At 43.1% G+C, this 14,765-nt stretch overlaps 2 protein-coding genes across 14 annotated transcripts in view; both read right to left on the bottom strand.

Annotated features, from left to right (window-relative positions):
- Window positions 1-430: 430 nt before the first annotated feature.
- Window positions 431-2,290, bottom strand: LOC125718109 (uncharacterized). 3 transcript variants are annotated; one of them, XM_048991660.1, is made up of 7 exons: window positions 1,906-2,290; window positions 1,742-1,812; window positions 1,416-1,592; window positions 1,094-1,143; window positions 851-913; window positions 543-674; window positions 431-459 (listed from the first exon to the last, which is right to left on the bottom strand). In XM_048991660.1, the coding sequence occupies exons 1-7, from the start codon at window positions 2,076-2,078 to the stop codon at window positions 439-441; spliced, it is 687 nt and encodes a 228-aa protein (XP_048847617.1). In that variant the 5' UTR covers window positions 2,079-2,290; the 3' UTR covers window positions 431-438. The 3 variants fall into 3 exon arrangements, with proteins under 3 accessions (XP_048847617.1, XP_048847618.1, XP_048847619.1); XM_048991661.1 differs by lacking the exon at window positions 543-674 and having other exon boundaries at window positions 437-459; XM_048991662.1 differs by lacking the exon at window positions 1,094-1,143 and having other exon boundaries at window positions 437-913.
- A 6,550-nt stretch (window positions 2,291-8,840) lies between these two features.
- Window positions 8,841-14,765, bottom strand: part of LOC125718103 (ubiquitin carboxyl-terminal hydrolase 37-like) — a 49,888-nt gene continuing 43,963 nt past the window's right edge. For 2 of the 11 annotated variants that reach the window (XM_048991651.1, XM_048991652.1), the window contains one exon: window positions 10,420-10,927. In XM_048991651.1, the coding sequence (XP_048847608.1) occupies window positions 10,802-10,927 (126 nt within the window). In that variant the 3' untranslated portion in view covers window positions 10,420-10,801. Of the gene's footprint in view, window positions 9,236-9,262; window positions 10,049-10,125; window positions 10,181-10,408; window positions 10,928-11,091; window positions 11,136-11,707; window positions 11,839-11,992; window positions 12,194-12,387; window positions 12,468-12,629; window positions 12,730-14,765 lie in introns of those variants that run through there. The other 9 variants (XM_048991644.1, XR_007384772.1, XM_048991653.1 and 6 more) reach the window with 9 other exon arrangements.

Genomic DNA, 14,765 nt, shown 5'->3' with positions numbered 1-14,765 from the left:
ACATGTAAACTGTCTACTCATTATTGTAGGGGAGTTCAGTGGTTACCTACTCGGTGACAGGGGGTACCCATGCCAGCCCTATCTGCTGACCCCATACCCTGATCCTGAGCCTGGCCCACAGCAAAGATATAACTTGGCTCACAGCAGGACCCGGGCCAGAATAGAGATGACCCTGGGCATACTGAAGGCCCGTTTCCAGTGCCTCCGTGGCCTCCGTGCCACCCCAGAAAGGGCCTGTGATATCATTGTTGCATGCGTAGTCCTGCACAATATTGCAATGATGAGACGAGAAACCTGGGTTGCTGCCCCAGAGGTTGACCCTGATAACAACCCTGACATTCCTGTTGATGCAACAGATGGACAAGCTGTTCGAAACGTTCGAAATGTTCTAATCATTTCCAGTGAATAAGTTGCAAATAAAAACATATGACAATCATTTTATGCACTCTTCTTTATTTCCTGTAATTGAATATGCAAAACAGTATTTTAATATTTGGTTTTGAAAGACAGTTAACGATCCATCAACTTGTGCCACTACCCACCTTTAAGTGATGTTCCAATATTTGTATGTCTATTAGGGTTTTCTGCATTTTTTGTTTAATGTGTTCCATTTCCAGATCCGATTTGTCAATTTGTTTCTCAAGGTATATTTTGTACAACTGCTTTACAGGGAGCTATTAGAATACAGAACAATGTTACATCTTGGCAGTATTGCACTGTGAAAATTGTACAACTATGAATATAACTTAGAAAATAGACACTTGTAGCTAACGACATTTTCATTTCATGAGAAGAATGATTCTTAATCCAATATTGCAATAACTGGCAGGCAAATACTGCAGCATCTTACAGAGGTAGGCTGAGCTGTGGCTGTGGATGCAGTCGGTTCACCCTGGAGATTCTCTGCATTGCTCTGTGAAGAAAGGATGAATGTTTTAAAATGGTGCATCACTTACATGACGTATTTGTTAGACAGTGCATACCATAGGCTGCTCTACATCTTCCCTCCCTGTGCCAGCTGACAAGGTATCTCTTACTTGCATACACCAATAATGAAAGACATAGTATGAAAAGTCCCGAGAAGAGTATGTACCATTTCATGGGTGTCTGGCAGTTCCACAACAGAGATTACTCCATCAGTAACTGCAAGACAATGTGGATTACAGGCAATTCATCAACAGAGACCTGCACATTTTGAATATAACTTGTACAACAGTGGGCAGTCTTTCAAATATCACAGTCTTTCAACAGTATGTACAGGAAGTAATGGCATCTATCAAATTATACTCATCTATAACTGTTAAATACATTACAATCGGTTCGATTATGATGGGTTTGATGATGAGTTTCATGGATTGCCATCACTGAGCCAACACTGGACAAATGCACATACATCATTCATATGAATTACTTACTTCTTCTGTATGAACTTCTGTCCTGGGGCATGGCTGTATCGGAGGAACTTCCTCCAAGGATGCCATCAGCCATGGGCCGGCCAGTGTTTTGGCTGAGAGCCATCTCTTCAGCCTCTGTGAGAGGTGTTGGTGGTGGACCCCCACCAGTTTTTCGGGCCTCTGCCTTTTTCCTATTGGCTAATATGTAGGTAAAATGTGACCATATGCACCCAAGCCCACATTTAGAACTTTGTAAAAAGATTTAAACAATATTACATGCTGCCAGATGAGACTGTAGCTTTTGTGTCTTATAGACGAGCAAAACCTCCCAATCGTCCAGTGCCTACCTGTTTGTACTATATTTTTATACTTCATCTTTATTTGCTGCCAAGTGCGCTTTATGCCGGTTGGGTTACACCTGTGATAACGAAATTAAATTAGAGAGAATATAGAAAAACTAGTAATATTTCTTAAATATACATCAATCAACATCGTTCTTATCAATACTTACGCATTCACTCGGTCAGCTATTTTCTGCCACGCTTGTTCCCGTTCTTTCGCAGCAACAATCGTGTTTCCTTTTTTTGATATGGCATGCTCGTATTCAGCATACGCCATCATTAATAATTCAAGCTCCACTGGGGTGAAATTGGAAGCGCGAGATTTGTTTCCCTGTGTTGTCATGGTGAATCATTTTCTCTGGATGCCATTGATAGAGCCTTTTTATGTGCTCGTGCACGCGTGACAATCAGGGTTAATTGAACTCAGAGTTTTATAAACTAATAGTTATCACCTGTTCTGAAACCAAAAACTCAGAGGTTGACATCTCAGAGTTAATCAACTCAGAGTTCAAGTTTTAACCCAGAGTTTGCAAAACCTGCTTCGTGAAACAGCCCCCAGGACGCTATAGCGGATCAGTTCAGGGAAAATATTTATCTTCTCTGCCAACACCGGAGCGAGAGCAACAGGACAGAGATAAATAAAATCCAAAGTCGAGGTAGTGAAAACAGGCAGGTGATCATGCCATCAACGTCGGCAGTGAGGGGGCTAGTCTATAAGCGATGGTCGGCAGAGGCAGAACAGAGGTGGAGACAGGTCAAGGAATAAACGCTGGAACTTAGCACGGAAAGCTGAAGATCTCGCATCTGGCTGGCGTGCCAGACGCGAATAAAAAGGCTCTCCGATTACCCCGACGGGCATCAGCTGGTAGAGGAGGGCAAACAGCAACCGGTCCTGCCGGTGTAGAAGCGCTACGGCCGCTGCTCAACTCCCTCCTAGGGAAACCGCAGGGGTGTGGCAGGGGAGACCTGAGTGATGTCATAGGGGCTTCCCCGGGGCGATCCACGACAGCGTTATGCCCCTCCAGCTATTATGGGCAACCCGTGGAATCTACATGGAGCTTGGTGAGTAGTCACATTATATATTCCGCAGTGCCCAGTACATAAAGTATCATTACATTGTGGTATTTCAGGCTTTAGATGTAAGCACATAGTAGAACTAATACTCCACAATTGCTTCCATGCACTATGATTAGATGTCATTAACATTAGTTGAACATTATTTCGTTGTATTTTGGCATTTAACATAGTCATAGTACATTCAATCCAATTCATCCATCGAGTTCGGTCACACCCACTTGAGGGGGCACTCCGGCAGACGCATGGATGGGAATGTTCTTTCCCCTATAACACCCCCTGCAGAAGTACATCTCACTTCCGTTAGTAGGGAAAAGGTCAGCATGGTTGGTTTGCTGGACAGGTGAAGTTGTCTTGCCGTCCATCTTGTTTGCTGCTTCTCCATCCAATCCTAAAACTGGAAATGTGCCCCAACTCGGTCCCTGAGACTGCATCATAGCCGAAGGTTGTCAGCAGCATCGGCTACGCCGTCCACCAGGGTCATTGCGCCATCCTTCACGCATAAAGAAGGACTGACATCCACATTAGTTTTCTCGTAAATAACATTTATTAGCTGGGATACGTCACCAACTTTCGGCATCTGGCTTCATTCTAACTGAATTCTGAAGGTAAAGGAAAATATGCAAAGGAGACCAAGTAACGCTGCAATCTGGAGTAATATATTTCATTCTTTTTATAGTAATGGATAAAGTTTAGCTTCCTTACACTCTCTCTCTACCTCTGTTTGTAATGCGGGGTTATGTGGAGAGTTGTACTGTATTTAATCTAACTACAGCTAGATCAGTACCATATAGATATAAACACTGGATGTCGGGTTTAATACAGCCGTATATGGGAGCGAATGCGTCAGAGCCGCTAGCTTGGGACGGGGTAGAGCTCCTTTAAAATGAATGAATGTCCGTCAGGAACAATCTGGCATTCAGAAATAAAGATCCATAAATCGGCAAATTTGAGAAGCGATTTTTATTGTCTTGGTTCGCTATAAATGTCAGACATGTATTTATAAATCGAGCCGCGAGTAGAATGACAGACAAGCGGTTAAAATGAAAATTATTTGCTCTGAGGTCATGCATACTGGAAAGGCAAATATTAAGAATTAGGATAGAGGGTTTCACACATTCAGCAAGAATTGCACGCTTGCCATACATCCTTCACCCTAAAAAGTAAATGATTTGTTATTCCCAAATCTACCAGAATCTATACAGACTGTCTGGACTGTGCCCTAATCTCTCTACAATGAAATACTAAAGTCAAACTTGTCCTGCAAGATATTATATTAACCTGTATATATGTTAAAACAGCTTCTTACATCAGCCAGGAAAATGGAATCCTCTCTGTCCTTGAAGAAGGCCATCATCACCAAGATAAGAGCAAGGCTGAGGTCCACATCTTCAGGTTGCCTTTCAAGGTCAGCGAGGACTGTCCTCACCTCTTTCTTCCAGCGCAGCAGCTGACCCTTGAAGAACTGGAGTACCCTTCTTCCTTTTCCAGCAATGGACTCCTCAAGTCTTGATTCCAGTTCAATTCCTGTAAGTGTACTAAAATGCTGCATCAGGAACCTCTTCATAAACAGGAAAGGCCATTCAGTCTATAGCTGTTGCATACTAAGTGCAGGAGCTGCATTGACGGCACGACGCTGGGCTTCATATGTGATCATCATCAGTTCGTTCACTCATGCCCTGTCTGCTCCTTTGTGGCCCTCTTGAGAGAAAATGCTTTTAAGCTTCTCCTTCTTCTGAAATAGAGACTCTCTTGTTGCTCCGTCAGGTAGCTCGCTCGGCTGCCAGCTTATACAGCCGTAGCTGCCTCTTCTTCCACATTTTCTTGATGGTTCTGGCTGACTGTCCTCTGCTGTGGCAGCAGGCCATTTTGGTTCTTAGGCGCGCAAGGGTGTTGTTCCTGTTCAAGTTGTCCACTCTTGTTTTCAGTTGTGAACACAAAGTGAAGTATCCACTGCCCATCCGATCTCCTCCATCTGTTCTGTCTTCAAAACTATTTGGGTACTGTTCCACGATGCTCTTTGCAACCGCAGAACACTGACTCAGAGTGGGATTCAAACACATCTCTCTAATGGCATCTACAATGACTCTGACCATATGTCGCCTGTCTGTCTCTTGTGGGGTTTGCCCTTGTTCAATGCATGTCCTTAGACTTGGCCTGGTCTTGTCCCAAGGTACTTGAAATGTCGAGGTCCATGTACTGTGCTGGGCAGGAATAGGGTGCTGAGATCGTGTGAACTGCAAGTCTGAAGAGGCTTGTGATACAGATAATGGTGTCAGAGTCAATGAGATCATGTCAGGCGCCGAGTCACTTGGTTGACTGATCAATTGCGCACCATTATCTAAAAAACAAAAAAACCAACAAAAAAAGCTAAAAATATTGCAAAAATGCACTCTAAGCTAAAAGGAGTGGGTGCCCAATGAGAACTAGGCAAAATACAATATTTACATGAACACAATTTTTTACCCCTGTTGTTGAATATATGCAGTAGCTTTCTGCAGTCAACCACTGGCAGCAGAATTCTGATGTCGTCCTCTTTGATGTACATAAAGTCGTCAACTTCACGTACTCCCATTTTGGACAAATCTTCAAGTAGACTCCTTGAAGTCTCACCATGCAGATGGGGAAGATGGCCTCTTACGAAGTCCTCCATCACTTTTCACGTAGGCAGACAGAATGATGCAGCACTACAAGATTGAGATCAAACTGACTATACACAGACAATGGGTGATAGTCAGCAAGACTGTCAGCACATACACAAACAAACAGTGCCTCACCATCATCCTGCAGACAGTGCACACCAAGGTCCAACACTGGGATTGACTGATATTTCTGAGACACAAAATAAACCTTTTCCTGTTTTCCAAGTATTACAACAATCTTACCTAGCACATAGCCACTATCATTGACATCAAGGACAACACTCATGCCTTTTCTGTATGTTGTGCCTTTGTACGTCACAGCAGGTGTTTCTACTGTGGTGTCTTTAGTCAAGCCCTTGAAGCTCAACTTCCTGAATTGCCGCATTATACACTTGAGCAATGGGTGGCTTAGCAAGGCTTTTAGAGTGCATTTAACTGGCACATACTGGCAGAAACACTCTTTACCATTAGGATCTATACCAAGATAAACCTGAATTGGCTCAATGTAACTGAATTTCATCTTAAATGTCTTTCTTGTTTGATCTGATCGAAAGACACTTTCATTATACTTCTTTACTAAATTCTCTTTTGATAGCCCATGCATCATTTCACAAATTCTATCTCTGGAAATACCAAGTTTGTCCAGTTCTTGCTTGACTATAGCCAGTATATGTGCTATCCCATTTGTATGTAGTTCTTAAAAAGCTTTGATTAATGCTGAGGTTATGGTGGCTGGCAAAAGCATCTTAGCTTGCATCCTAAGATAGAAGAAGGCTACAGTAAGTTTGTCATGAATACATCTCCATCTACTTTGCTTGAGGAACTCTCCCAAACCTCAGAAACATCTGCACTGTGTGTGTCACCAGCATCACCTTCAACAGCATCAGAAATAATGGTATTATCATCGGGCACATTAAATGTAGAGGCAACCTGCCCAACTGAATGCTTTCTGCTCACATGTGAGAGGAAAGAAGACCTGACCCTGAAAGTACATCTACAGTTTTCAAAAGGGCATTCAATTGTCTTTCCATCTCCAATGTGTCATTTTAAATGTTCACTTAAACTGGCAAAGCTTGTGGAGGTGAATGCACATCCCTCAACATGGCAGGTCATATCAATACCTTTGTTAGACCTCTTGACAGCTGCCTTGGACTTTGAATGGGCACGATACATGTGAACCTGAAGGGCGATGGCAGCCCCAAAACTACAAGGGCACCCAACCACTCCACAAGAAAATCTAAAGAGATTCCTGTGTTCTTTGACATGTCTGACAAATACAGTGACAGTCTCTGCAGAGTAGCAACAATCTTTGCAAGTGAAACCCATTTCTAAAGATCAGATTCCTAACTAATCTATATTTTTATCTTTATATTTAGCAGTCACAAGGTATGGCAGCTGGACATACGGTGGTACTGGCTGGAATCCAAAATGGTCTTGGCCCTTCGAAATTGCACATTCCATGGCCTATGGACAAAAGAGAACAGACAAGCCAGTTAAAACAAATTAAAACAAAACACGGCTGCCTCCGTGAATACGCTACTGCGCATCTGATATTGTATGCTAGGATACTGTTTACGGTCACGATATGGTATTCCCTAAACCGAACACGTGCAAGTACATTCATAATTAATATATTTAACAAACTAAACATTTTTAAAGGTTTGTAAAATAGAATTACAGTTGAGAGTGTAAGCCGCCATGTTGAAATTACATCACTGGAGCAACTCGGACAAAGAAAATTCTGGTGCGTCCCATTATATCTCGGAACAAACATGGCTGCCTCCATGAATACGCTGCTGTGTGTAGTTGCTTTAAAAATATTTTAGCAGTTTGGGAGTAAGAATATTATTTCAGAGAGACAAACAAGAAACATGAACTAGTCAAACCACATTAAAAACCTTATAAAATACACTTTAGTACATTCATGGCGATATTCTTTTTGAGAGGCAAACAAACCACAAACAAACCAAAACAATTTTCTTGTCCGAATTGCCCCTGTGCTTCCATATGCTTGGCAATAAACTCAATTCTGATTCCTCCATTCTAGATTTGACATGGTCCGTCCGTACCAACGAATCTAGATGCACTAACAAATGTGCCCAGGATTGAATTAAGATAACTGACCCATGTAGCCAAGTCATCTCGCCTCACTAAGACAAAATACTGCTCAAATTATAGCATTTCTCAATTTTTAACTCAATTATACATTAGCTAACGCTAATATTCTGCGTGAGCTAGCTAACCGGGCTCGCTATGGTCATATACAAAGTTAAAAACATGCAGCAAACAGACTGGTATATATATTCACCCGCTTTTTACTTGCACAAAGAAAGCACATTTTAACAGTTTACTTACAGTATAAGAAGGTCGAAGCTCTGCTTCCTGAAACGTCTCGCTGTCCAAGTCAGTCCGAGTGCGGCCGGCTGTAACCGAAGAACGGCTTGAAAAGAGCGCGTACGATGTGCATCTACAATCTACAGTAACATACTGTACACAACAAATACAGCAATAAACTGTTGAGAATACAGTAATTTTACTGTGAAAACAACAAAACTCAGTGATATCTTGTCCCACCGTTTCCATAAGGAAACATTCCAATTATTCCTCTTTCTTGATCTATTTTTCTAACTGAATTCTGAAGGAAAAGGAAAATATGCAAAGGAGGCCAAAGTAACGCTGCAATCTGGAGTAATGTATTTTATTCTTTTTATAGTAATGGATAAAGTTTAGCTTCCTTACACTCTCTCTCTACCTCTGTTTGTAATGCGGGGTTATGTGGAGAGTTGTAATGTATTTAATCTAACTACAGCTAGATCAGTACCATATAGATATAAACACATGCTGTTGGGTTGAATACAGCCGTATATGGGAGCGAATGCGTCATAGCCGCTAGCTTGGGACGGGGTAGAGCTCCTTTAAAATGAACGAACGTCTATCAGGGACAAGCTGGCATTCAGAAATAAAGAACCGTAAATCGACAAATTTGAGAAGCAATTTTTATTGTCCTGGTTCGTTACAAACGTCAGACATGTATTTATGACCGAGCCGCGACTAAAATAATAGACAAGCGGGACTGCAGGACTTACGATGGAACTGTAGGCCTCAAGCATGTATCTAGCTCATTTCAACATGTGGCAGGGGTCCATGATCACACAGACATTTTCCCCTGAGGAAGAGGGGGGGTAAATGACATCTTGAGAGGCTTCAACTTCAGGTGGCATCCGAAAATGGTGCACATGCTGATGTTGGACATGTGGCCATCCATTGTGACTCACACAACTTTAATGCCACGCTCATGTAGAGCCTCCAGGGCCTGCAGGAGTAAAACTGTGTCTGGTGAAACAGTTTTTATGAAGTAGAAGGCGACAGGCAACTTCCAATGATGTTTTTTTATTTAAAAAAATATTTTTATTGAAATTTTCTTAACCTTAAACATCAGTATCCCAACACATCAGATACACACCCTCCCCCATCCAGCAAAATAATAAAAAAGGTAACTAAATAAATGACACCAAAACTGAAGCGGTATCTGTACCATTAGCTATCTATACCGCCAGGCGTTATGCATTATTCTCTGTAGCTGGAGGGAGGGGGGGCCCGACCCACTGCTTTGTTGGCATCATTAGCTATGTCACTGGCTCCATCACAGTGTATCCAAGAAGGTGAACCTTCCATGTGACTGTGTACTTAATGGTTCACCGGCCTCAGCGTTGGGTAATTCCTGTAGTGGGGTACCCACATACTTTAATGCTCGCTTCCCCTAATGTTCACGTATGTCATGAACCTAGAACTACATCAAACACCATTTGCGTACAAACAAAATGCTTGACATTTTAATACAACAAATGTTCACAGATTTTGCATTTCGTAACAAAGTAATACAATTGTTCAAATAAAGGTCCCTGCAGAAAGCAGATGCTATAAACAAATTCCTCAGGGACCATGAAAATTATCAACACTTTCATATGACTGGTGTAAAACAAGCAATGTTATTTTGTTATTAATTATTGTACATTATATGACATTATATTACTTCCCCCTATGCTTGTAACTTGGTCCATCACATATGGTCACGCAATACTTCCTATCTACAATCGATTTATTCTGACATACGATATATTGCCATACGTTTTGGGACACCCCTCCAAAGGTGGTCCAATCACTTCCACAGCCACAGATGCATTAAATCAAACACCTAGGCATGCAGACTGCATCTATTAACATTTACCAAAGAATGGGTCGCTCTCAGGAGCTCAGTGAACTGAAGCGTGGTACCTTGATAGGATGACACCTGTCCATTCCTCACTACTAAATATTCCACAGTCAACTGTTAGTGGCAATATTGGCCAACTCAATATTAAAGCCTGTGTATTAAGAGTGGGATGTCATTAAAGTTCATATGTCTGTAAAGGTAGGTGTCCCAAAACTTTTGGCAATATAGTGTAAATAAAAGAAAATGGACATTATCTAAATGTTATCTAAATAGGGAGGACTGCTGCTGTAGATTGTCCCGGTGAAAATGGCGATGGTGATATCCAACGCAGGTTCATGCAGACGTCTGCTTCCGGTCCTCTTCCATGTTCTCCTACTTCCATACCTGTAATCAGACACTCATTGGTACCGTTTCCTTCCTCTTTTGGCTCAACAAAGCCAGAAACCACAGCATTTACCTACTTTTAAGTATTAGTCCCCAGTATGGAGGCATCAGCTGTCTTCAGTGTAAGTCCTCCTACAAAAGAGCACATTTTCCACATCACATATGCATCAAGTGGTACAAGCAGCAGGCTTTCATTGGTGTAGCATAAAATACAAACGACTCAGTTATATATTTCTGACAGTCTGACATATTGCAGTGAGGTGTGTAACTGCGTCTTGGGTGGGGAATATGTGTCCACTGTGTCTGTATTTAGCTTCTGCATGTAGTATAACAGAGTGTATTCTGTGTTTCTCTGCTTACCTGCTGGGTGTAGAACAGCATGTACGCGCTTCTCTGCCTTATTCTCAGCACATGCTCCTCCTCTGATCTGGTCACTACGTGGTCACTGAAAGACAGCCAGCCCTTCTCTGCCACGCTAAAGTTGTCGCTGACGTAGTGACCTACGAGAAAGACAGGTAGGCCGTCCTCTGATTATACGATTTTAAATATACCTTCTAGGACACAGGACTATTTAGCTTCTTTACAAGCATCACCTTTGGGCAGCTACTCAAATATGAGCATTTTCACTACTCTAGAATTTTCTTACATAAATGAGTATAACAGTAACAATAAAGGCAGTGGGTGGTATTATGGTACTCACTCAGTGACTTCTTGCGTAAGAAGGTCTTGTTAAAAAACGGAACCTTTCTGAGCTCAGCGTGTGTATTTATGTATCTTACCAGAGGTGGCGCTGGAGCCAAGGTGGCTGAGAATACCGACAAGCTGGTACTGGTGTCCGACTGGCTGCTCTTCCGACGTCTCGGAAACCACTGTTTCCGCCTGAAGGGAAAACTCACCATGAACTTCATCTACCTCTAAGGCAGCTCCACCACTCTGCGTATCTCCAGTTTCTCTTACTCTCTGTCCTTAGTAAATTTTACTAATGTCCTAAGCTCACTCTCTCTTTCCCTCTCACTCATGTGTCTTCCTCTAACTCTCCCTACCCTCAGCAGTGCAGGTGTTTGCTGCTCTGTCTCTGGTCCAGCTGCTTAAGAGAGACAGGGATCACAGGAGAAACCAAACACAATGAGATGGGAGGTGAAATGACATTTCTACTGGAGACACAGATAAAATAGTGCTCTAACCAAAATAAGTGTGGTTGGTAACTTTCTTTAGCCCAGTGACAGGGGTCTGTCCCGAAACATCCCACTAACTTGGCACCAGATTCTGTGGGGAGATGATCTACTCCAGGGGTCTCCAATCTGCAAAGGGCCAGTGTGTACGCAGATCTTCAGGAAAACCTTTAGGTCAGCTGTCTAAACCCAGGTGTGAGGACTCTTCAGCCAATCAGTCCTCTAATTAGTAATCTAATTGGGGAGTTGCCACGCAAACCCGCATACACACTGGCCCTTTGCGGATAAGACTGGACACCCCTGATCTACTCTTACTGGTTTCACCACTACCACTCTGAAATTCTTTAAACTGTAGATTCCCTTATATAGTTTGCTGAATAGCACAGTATATTATGATTATGTATACAGGAAGTGCACCCTAAGGTACTTATTCACCTTCTTGTGAAGGTGTTCACCAGTGCCCATTGTGTGTTTGAGGCCAGTGTACCTGTAGGGGGCAGTGATTCCACTGTAGGCAGGTTCTTGCAGACGGTATCGCTGTCCTCCTCCAAAGCAGCATCTTCCTCTGCATCTCCACTTAACATCCTTGAAGCATCCCCTGGTTGTTCTTCAGCCGGCCTGCAGGAGATACATACAATCAGAGGATTGTCCATGCATTTGCATAAGTAACCTTGTCTATTTACAGCGATTCCCATTTTCAAAAGAATGTACAATGTGTATGAGTGTGTGTCTGCTCTTATTTTGGCTGTACATTTCCATGCAGATAACTTACATTTCTGCCTCCTGTGTGGTCTGGCCATCCATCAGGTGAGCTTCCTGGAGCCGTGCTGCCTGGGGTGTCCCTGTCAGCTGGGAGATCTCCCTGAAGTGGGGGAGCAGGGAGATCTCCCTGCGGAGGAGAACTGGGTCCTGCACTTTGACCAGCTCAAACTGTGGTGTGAAGCTGAATCTCTTCATGTGCAGGACCAGGACACTGCAGATGCAGAAGGAGAGTCAAAGAGAAAGGGGACAGGGACAGCACTGAACACACACACCTGACTGTCTGTGAGCAAACTAACTACATACAGCTCAACCCAAAGACATCCGTTAATCACACTGTGCACATTACTGAGCACCATGTATGCATACAACTGATGCTCTTATTTGCTAGGAAAGTAATGAACTCACCGAGGCAGTGTAATAAATGCCCATGACAGGACAGCATGGCTCCCCCTGCAGGTGGCACATCTGAACTCCACCTCGGAATCCTGTAATCAGCACACAGCGGTACTCAGTCATTAGTGCCTTTTACCAGGACCATCACAACACAATTCTATGTGTCACAACCAGCTAGTAAGGCGTAGGGTGAGTGTGTGTTCTTCTAGAAAACAGCTAGTTGTGAGTAAACTTGTATGCGGAACTAAAGATACCTTGAAGTAGATCTTCAGCAGGTCTTCCACTGACGAATGTGGGAGGACGTCCAGGGAGAGATTCGTAAATTCTTCCGTCCTGGAGGACTGTGCTCCACAGCTGCAGGAGACCAAGAAAGTGGAAAGAGATGCTAAGAAACTGAATATTTCTTATATTCTCAATCACTAACATCTGGAGCTTCAGTAAGAACTAGATCCCCAATGCTGGTGTATCACTGCTTTGTGTCTTTGTGGCAGCATCATGTAATTCATTCACACAGGCGTGCAAAACCAATAAAAGCAGCAGGGTGAACCTGGTACACGTCCTCTGGCACAGCATCTCGAACGATAGGTTTCCTTCCACAGGACAGGCGTATGCGGCTGTTGTCTCCCAGGCCTGAATTAGCTTCCCCAGCTCATTCAGTTGCGATATCAGGCAGCTGAAGAACTCATGGGCGTCCTAGATGACAGGAGATAAACAGAAAATGCTTGCGGACTGAAAATACATATACGAAACAGATCGCTTAACATTTTTCAGGATAAGGCGTGTTGTCATCATTGTAAATTCCTTAGTCAACCATACTATCCTAAAGAAAACTTTACTGACAGTTTAGTGATTCACTTACATTCTGCTCATCTTCAGCAAACTGGTCCGAAACCGAATGAATTAGGTTTCTCAAGAAAGTCTTCTTCTGCTTCGAGCTTGATCCAAGTCTTGCAGGTAGAAGTTCAGCAAAATGTCTGCAAGTCAAGAGAGGCAGAGAACTGGAGTTGGTATCTCCACTTTCAAGCAGATCATAATAAGTTTTTGTGATTAGAGCAGCAACAAATGCGAACATAACAATAGAAAATTCACATGTATGTAGGTGTGTGAGAGAGTTTGTACGATGTGGATACTTGTGTTGGGTACCTGATCAGGTCAGCATAGGGGACCAAATCCCAGTGTTCTTCCTGCCTCCTGACGTCCTCGCAGAATGTTGGCAGGTGGAAGAGACACTGCAGGGTGGCATTCATGTAGCAGGTCTGTCCCAGGTTTGGTAGCCTGAAAGACAGAGAAAGATACGTGCCTCATATCCCCGCCGACCTGTATCTTTCAGGCTGGTTGTAACATTTGGGGAAGTCTGTTCTAGAACGTTAGAGAGAGATGCAATACCGCTTTCGTCAAAATGACAGGTCGGGTCAAAGGTCACGTTCAAAAGTTCAGTGGGCGGAGCTTATGTTGTAGTGGGTTGAGCTTGGTTGTGTAACTGACGCAATAGCATGTGGATTTAATTATTTATTTAAATATTTTTTTTTGTCTTCTTCCCCGGGGGGTTGGTTGTGTAACTGCTGCAATGGTATTTGTATTTAATTATTTATTTATTATTTTAAATGATTGTGGCTTAGGGGGCCTGGGTTGGTTGTGTTAGTGATGCAATGGTATTTGGATTTAATTATTTATTATTTTAAATGCTTATTTTAAATGTTTATTATTTTTAAAATGATATTGAGGAGAGTGCTTATGAGTGTGTATTATTTTAAAAATGATATTGATGAGAGTGCTTATGAGCGTGTGTTATTTGAATAAGTTATTATTATTATTATTTTGTGGGGCGCGGGCGGGAGTGAGCGTGGCTGGGTTACCTGATGGAGCGCGAGCGTACGGTGTGCGGTAGCGTGGTAAGGTCCCCGGGCTTCGGAGAATCAGCAAAGGACTTATTCACATACTGGTGCGGTAGCGCGGAAAGGTCCGCACGGCTTTGGATAATCCTCGGAGAGAGCGATGCGGGAGAGCTGAGAGGCGTGCTGCTGCGCGAGTCTGAGAGAAACTGTGAGAGACTGTGGGATAAAATGGTAAAGTTGGAGCAAAGAATGAGAGGAGGAGGTGCAGGGTCTATCGTCCAATAAAAACGCTCGGCGCTAGTTTTGACCGTGTGTTTTTTCCTCACGCGAGCGTTTGTATCACATCGGCGTATGGCGCCAATTTGTAAAGGTCATAAGTCGAGACATACATCGAGTCTGTCAATTTGTCCGCCAGTAAATTCTGCAGGGCCGTGCCACCTGGCCATCGAGGCGCCCCCCTACCCGGCCACGCGGGCCATACATCGAGTCTGACACTTTTGCCCTCCAGTAAATTCTGTTTAAAGTTTTGTTTTCACATACGTCCCAAATTACAGA

This window comes from Brienomyrus brachyistius, chromosome 22 (assembly GCF_023856365.1).
Source record: "Brienomyrus brachyistius isolate T26 chromosome 22, BBRACH_0.4, whole genome shotgun sequence".
In the NCBI taxonomy this organism is placed as follows: Eukaryota; Metazoa; Chordata; class Actinopteri; order Osteoglossiformes; family Mormyridae; genus Brienomyrus; species Brienomyrus brachyistius.
Note: the sequence above shows the minus strand (reverse complement) of the source record. Positions and strands in the feature narration are given on the sequence as shown.